The sequence below is a fragment of the Nestor notabilis genome, unplaced genomic scaffold (genome assembly GCF_000696875.1).
Source record: "Nestor notabilis isolate BGI_N333 unplaced genomic scaffold, ASM69687v1 scaffold12725, whole genome shotgun sequence".
NCBI lineage: Eukaryota > Metazoa > Chordata > Aves > Psittaciformes > Psittacidae > Nestor > Nestor notabilis.
The window spans coordinates 26,404-33,246 of record NW_009929960.1 but is presented as its reverse complement, the minus strand read 5'-3'; the positions used below and the strand labels follow the sequence as shown (position 1 = coordinate 33,246).

Genomic DNA, 6,843 nt, shown 5'->3' with positions numbered 1-6,843 from the left:
TGGAAGTGGGCTGGGAGGTGGGATGCTGTGACTTTGATCCCTGCCATCCTCAGCCTGTCATCTAAATCCACTGGCAGGAGAGCTCTGGTCCAGGCTGTCCCCGATGTTGTCCATCCTGGCACTGTGCTTGGCAGGAGTTGGTGATGCTGGCATGGCGGTGAGGACTTGTGTGGATTCCACCCATCCTGGTTGCTGACAGAGAGGACGGTCTTCTTCCTTGCTGACCTCGCTGGGATGAATCCAGTCCCATGTGTGTAGAGGACTCTTCCTCCTGCTGCGGTGGGGAGGGGTGGGTATTTCCAGTGAGGGGAGAGGAACCAGGTTGTTCTTCCAGAAACTGGTGGTGGTTGTCTCTCCCTTCCCCCAGATCTTTGTCTGTGCCTCTTGCTGGGAAGTCAGTCTTAACTCACAGCATGTGGTGCTGAGGTCAGGCAGGAGAGTGTCTCGGAGGGGATAACCCAACCTGTGGAAATAGGCAAGTGCGTCATGGGGTGTCCTCGTGCAAGCTACCTCTGCGGTTGTCTTGAATGGCTCTGCACAGTTCTTTGCTGCCAAAGGTGGTCCTGGACATGGGCAGGGGGTGGATGGGGACCATGGTCACAGACATCTCACAGTTGATCCTGGCAGCACCTTCCAAAAACGGTTTTCCCTTTTGGGTTGAAAACCACAATCATTTGTGTGGATTCCCGGAGCCTAGAAAACCGTTTTTGCTCTCACATCTAGTAAGAGTAGCCCTGTTGTAACTGAACTTCTTCATTCTCTCACCATCCAGCAAGTCAAAGGTCCAGGACGGGTTTTCTCGGAACACTTAAAAAACTTGGAAAAAATCCAAACTCTTGGCAGTAATGAAGTTTTCCGACTTTGTGCAGTGTTTGTGCTGCGCAAGAGCTGCTTGACATTTTCTGTCCCAGCCCTGGTGGCAGCTGTGAGACTGGGGGGGTGGCAGCTTGTATTTGAGGGTGCAGCGGGGCGGGCGGCCAGGACAGACGTGGGAGCAGGAGCCGGGATCTCTGTGGGGCAGCAGCTCTCTCCTATCATCGAAAACGAGAGAAAAGTGCAATTCCCTTGATTTGCTCTGGATTCCCTTCAAGTGAGTGCGTGGGGAAGGTTTCTGCTCCACGGGGGAGGGATTTGGGATCCTGCCCTGTGTGATGTGTGAGTGTGTGGGACTGGGGGACCTGCCATGCAGCAGACCCAGTGCTGGAGACATGGCGATATGTGCAGATCTTGAAGGTGTTTAAGGTGAAGTCCAACACAGCCGCTCTCACAAAGTCCCCTTCACTCCTCCTTCCCCTTTTGCTGCCTGGGATGTCTAATGGGCTTGTCTGGACTGCAAGAGAGAATCTCTCGGGCTTTTCTTCTGCCCAGAGAAGGATCCTCAGGAACTGATGTCCTTTGCTGTGGAAGGAATATGACTTCTACACATGGAGTGGCAAAAAGGTGGTTTTTTTCCTCTGAGAATTCATCTGTGTTTTGGGTTGGGGATGGGAAGATGTGCGTCAAGCCAGGAGAACACTTCTGGAGGGCTCAAGTTGCTGGTGGTGTGGGACAGGCTAGGTGGATGAATGCTTGTTGCGTTGTCTGCAGATCTACGTGGATTTTAGCTTGCTCTGGCTACAGCTCAGTTGCTCCCAGCTGTCTACATGCTGCTTCTCATGTGCATTTACCAGTCACAGTCCAGGAGCAGAGGTTGGGCTGAATCTCCCCTCTCCTCTCACTGCGGCACCCTCAATTCCCTCCTGAGGTTGGTGGGTGCTGGCTGGATCCAAGGAGCTGATACCATCCAGACCAGGGCTGGAAAATGTGCTGTTGAGCATCTCTCAGGGCATAATCACAGACTGGTTTGTGTTGGAAGGGACCTTAAAGCTCATCCAGTTCCAACCCCCTGCCATTGGCAGGGACACCTTCCACTAGAGCAGGTTGCTCCAAGCCCTGTCCAACCTGGCCTTGAATGTGTCTGTCCTTGTCTCTGCAGCAGCTTTCAGTGCTGCCAGGTTTTGGAGCACAGTCTCTTGGGGATAAACTTGCTGGTGGAGGGTGCAGTGGGGCTGATGATGCTGCTGTGACCCAGGCTGGCCCTGTCACCATGGGAAGAGGGGGGATTGCTGTGCTCAGGGGCCAAGGGGCTGCTCAGTTGGGGCTGCCCCATGTCCTGCAGCATAGGCAGGGAGCTCTGTTCATGCCAGGGCTGCCCCTCTGCTGGGGAGTTCACTGTGAGTGGGAAATCACAGCCCGCTCCTGGTGGGACAGCAGTGCTTCCTCAGGAAACGCCAGTGCCATGGGGACAAGAACAGCTTGGAGGGGCAGCAAATGCTTCCTAAGAGCAGGGGGAGGCAGGTGTACCGTCCTTGAGTGGTGACCTTCCCAAATGCCTTGTGCTTCCCTGCCCCTTCTTGTCTTCACCTCTCCAAGGAGAGTTCTGGGAAAGCAGTGTTAACATTGCAAAACCAACCCTTCACATTGCGGGATGAGGAGGCATAGCTTGAAATCTACACCCTTCCAAATAATGGGCTGAAAGGGGTTGGCTGGCCTCCTCAAGCTGGTGTTAGTGGATCTGTAACCCTGTTCTGCCACTGCTTAAGGAAATCTGTTCCCTGCCCGCTGCTGGCGAAGGACCCCACTGGCTGGGTTTCTGAGCCTCCCTCTCTTGCAGCTTGGGTCATGTCAATGACCAGTAGTGGGTTGTGCCAGTAAACCACAAGCTGTGGCTCTTACAGGTCAGTAATGACCCTTAGAGAGAGGAGCGCAACAGTTATTTCCCCCGTTTGGGACAGAGCCAGCTGTTGCAACATCAGGCTGGGAACAGAGAGCTGCCCTCGGGTGGGATGCGGGATGCTGCCCTGCTTCATGGATCTCTCCTCTCTTGCAGCAGGGTCCTGCGGAGCGGCGGTGGCAGCGGTGGCCCCCGTCTGATGGGAGGATGGTTGTTCTCAGGCAGTTTGGGCTGCTACTCTGGAAGAACTACATCCTGCAGGTAGGCTGGCGTCATGCTCTCTGGCTGCCCTTGTCACCATGAAGTGTGGGTCTTGATTGTTCAGCAAACCTTCACCACGGGCCCAGGGCATCTCTTGGGGGAAAACTGATTTATTTGTGCATGTGTTGTGACAAAAACTGATTTATTTGTGCCTATGGTGGTGTCCTGCTTTTGTGCTGGGGTGTTATGGGCAGGACTGTGTGCTCAGTTGTCCCTGTCCTGTCCTGCATTCCAGCCATGAGTTCAGCTCCCCTTTTCATGGGACAGGATAACCCACACACCCTCCTGTGTGACAGTGGGTTTCTTGAGCTATGTCATTACACAGCCTCCACTGGAGCACAGCATGTCTAAACTGAGGCCCAGCTTTTTTCCCTTCCATTACTGTATACACCCTCAGAAGCAGCCCCTGGGGGGTTAAAAACATTAAACCACCATCATCCTGGGATCCGCTCCCAGCCCAGCTCTCTGCATGACAGCTGGCTGATGATGAGGAATCTTGCGACCTCCTGACTGGCAGCATCTCCACTTGCTGCTGGAGGAGGCCCCAGCACCTTTAAGCAGTGTGTGGATGCAGTTCCACTGGGACCAGGGCTGGAGCAGTGGAAGAGGCGGGATGGAGCTGGCTGCAGCCTGGTTCCATGCTTTCAATTACCCTTTTTGCACATCAGCACGATGTTGCTTTAAAAATAAACAAAAGAGGGAAGGGCTGGCTGGGCTGCCTGCGCCCAGGCTTCCGCAGGGCTGCGATGTGACCAAAGGCATGGGCAGCATGTCTGATCTGCAGCCAGCAGCGTGCTCTGGGGTGTGTGTGATGGCCAAGCCTGGAATCTCCCTTGTGCAGTCCAGGCACGTTCAGGGGAAGCATCATTTTCTGTGTGTACTCTGGGTGGGGACACTTCTGCTTGTGTTTTCCAAGGCCACAAGCTGACTTAGATCTACTGTGCTGGGATACAACCTGGAGCATTGCTCCCTCCTCTAAGACTCCACCAAAAATCATTCTCCTATTGAATCCAGGGAGCTCCCAAGTCGTTGTCACCCTGGTGTGAAGGTGGATTCTAGGACAAGTGGCTTGATCAAAGCTGGGGCAACCTTGGGCATGCGGAGGTGGTGATTATGGATGAGCAGCCCTGTCACCTCTGGAATACAGTGGCTTGAATGACTTCAACCTGCACTGGTGCATGTGTATTAGCCTGGAAGTTCAGGGAGCCAGGCAACTGTTCTGGAGACAGCCCAGGAGTCTTACGGAGGTTTAATACGATAGTAAATCAGTGGGAGGCAGCTGGTCTGCCAGACCTGCATTATAAAACCATCAGAGCGTGGCCTTTGGGAAGGCTTCTGCTCAGAGCCACTGCCTCCTGGCCATGCTGCTGGGGCTGCCTGCAGCACTGCATCATCCCTAACTGTGTCCAGAGCAGGCATCTTCTACCAGGGGAAGCCCAAAGAGGGTTTTTTGGCTTTGGCAGTGGGTGCTGAGAGCCAGGGTGATGGGGGAGCGGCTGCGTGACTGTACATCCATGTGCCCCCTCTGCCCATTCACCCCACTGCTGCAGGGCGACCGTCTTGTGGGGCCTGGGCTGCTCTGTGCTCGGGGCTCCCTTCCTGCAGATGGTGCCCACCTCAACGTGCCCACTTGCTGCTCTTTGGTTTAAAATCAGAGAATCCGGGGCAGGTTTGGGTTGGAAGACACCATAAAGCTCATGCAGTTCCAACCTCCTGCCACGGGCGGGGACACCTACTAGAGCAGGTTGCTCCAAGCCCCTGTGTCCAACCTGGCCTTGAACACTGCCAGGAATGGGGCAGCCACAGCTTCTCTGGGCAACCTGTGCCAGCGCCTCAGCACCCTCACAGGGAAGAACTTCTTCCTTATAATGGCTTGTAAAGCCTGCCTTAGCTGGAGTCTTCTGGAGAGGTGAATACTGCTGCTTCTGCTCTGGGCATGTGAGGAGCTGTGAACCCCTGTGTCCCACTGCTGGAGCATCTCCTGAGCTGTCACTGCCCCTCTGGTCAGAGATGGGACCAGCAGAGTTTTCAGTGCTAATTAACCTGTGTTGGTGGTGGGTGTTGGTAGCTAGTGGGAAGTTTGCAGGAGAAGGAGTCCTGGGGGGGTCATGCTCCTGCCTGTCTGCCCAACTGTGTTCACCAGGCTCGAGTTCATTGTCCAGTTGCTTGAACCTCAATTAAAATACATAAATGAGGCACCATGTTTTGTGCAGGCAGGCCTTGGGGTGGAGGCTGAATTGTGGGGATGTTCTCTGTGCTGCACAAGGGCAGCGATGCCTGTACATAGAGGCTCTGCCAGGTCCCATCCTGTGCTGGCATCCAGAACCCATGTCCTGCTGCCTGCAGCCACCAGGCTCCAGCAGAAACAACTTCACTGCCTGCAGCAGCTTTGCTGCACTCTGCTTTACCTCCCTGTGCTTGCTCATCCCAGCCTTTCATTTACTTACAGTATTTTTAGCTCCCAGCCCTGTAAATGCTGGGCAAAGTTGCTCTGCTTTGGTGATAGCTATTCTCTCTGTTTCCCAGCGGAGGCTGGTCCCTCTTCTCAGGAGGTGCATTGCTGCGCTTGCCTGCAGGAGAGGTTTAGGCAAGCACTGACCACTGGGCACAGTGCGGAAAGGGCAAACCACCAGCTCAGCTCATTCAAACCCAGCAGCATGTCAGGGAAAACTCTAAAGGAGGGTGGTTTGAGATGAAGCAGTGCTTAAGGTAGGGGACACCTTGGCTGTAAAGTCCAGAAGGAATTGTGAACTAGCACAGCATCATTCCTGGGATCCGGAAAAACCTGGGTTGTGAAATGCTAGGATGCTTCTGCTGCACGGCATTTGCAGGCCTTGACCCTCATTACCTTCAGTGGTTACATCCTATTATTTTCTCTCTTTTTCTTCCCTGCAGAAGCGGCAGATCCTGGTGACACTCATTGAAATCTGCCTGCCGCTGCTCTTTGCTGCCATCCTGATAGCGCTGCGGCACCGGGTGCACTCCATCAGCCACCCCAACGCCACCATCTACCCCCCTGAGTCTGTGGATGACCTGCCCAGCTTCTTCTACTCCCGGCACCCCAGCAACCCCTGGGAGCTGGCCTATGTCCCCTCCAACAGCAGCGCCATCAGGAGCATTGTTGAGGCAGTGGAGAGAGGTCTGCCCATCAGCATCAGAGGTGAGCAGGGCCGGGGCTGCGGCATCCACCCTAGAAACTGCTGCGAAATTTTATTCTGATCAAGCCTGATCCTCTGTTCTTAAGATGCAGAACTTCAAGAAAATGGCTTTGATTTTCTTTCATAGACTCATAGGATGGTTTGGGTTGGAAGGGACCTTAAAGCTCATCCAGTTCCAATCCCCTGCCACGGGCAGAGACACCTTCCACTAGACCAGGTGCTCCAAGCCCCGTCCAACCTGGCCTTGAACACTAAAACTACAGGATTTTGTTTTGATTTTTGGTCACATTTTGTTGCAGTTCCCATCTAGAAAAATACCACCCTAAAATAGTTCCAGAAAGTGGCTATCACTTCTTTGAGAAAAACTATTTTGGGAATCTTGTTGCACAGAAAATTTTAGCGCTTCATGTTCCAAACTGAAGATAACGTTGGGATTTTCTCTGAAAGAAGAGCTGACTCCTGCTCTTGTGGAAGAGGAATCATCTGCACACCCTGTGATTCATACAGCAGCATCCTATATAGATTTGTGTCTGACAGCCGTGGTGTTTCCCAGCTCTTGCTGGAGCACATCCCTCGTGTCCTGGACCACAGTGATGGTTTTGGTGATGATTGCATGGGCATCAGCCTGTGTTGAGTTGCCATGTTCAATGCCTACACTAAATCATAGAATGGTTTGGGTTGGAAAGGACCTTAAGATCATCTAGTTCCACC

At 53.6% G+C, this 6,843-nt stretch overlaps 1 protein-coding gene across 2 annotated transcripts in view; it reads left to right on the top strand.

Annotated features, from left to right (window-relative positions):
• Positions 1–2,920: 2,920 nt before the first annotated feature.
• The window catches only part of ABCA3 (ATP-binding cassette, sub-family A (ABC1), member 3), a 24,781-nt gene continuing 20,858 nt past the window's right edge, over positions 2,921–6,843 (top strand). The window contains exons 1-2 of one of the 2 annotated variants that reach the window (XM_010015222.1): positions 2,921–2,974; positions 5,870–6,134. In XM_010015222.1, the coding sequence (XP_010013524.1) occupies positions 2,921–2,974; positions 5,870–6,134 (319 nt within the window). Of the gene's footprint in view, positions 2,975–5,869; positions 6,144–6,843 lie in introns of both variants that reach the window. The other variant, XM_010015221.1, reaches the window with a different exon arrangement.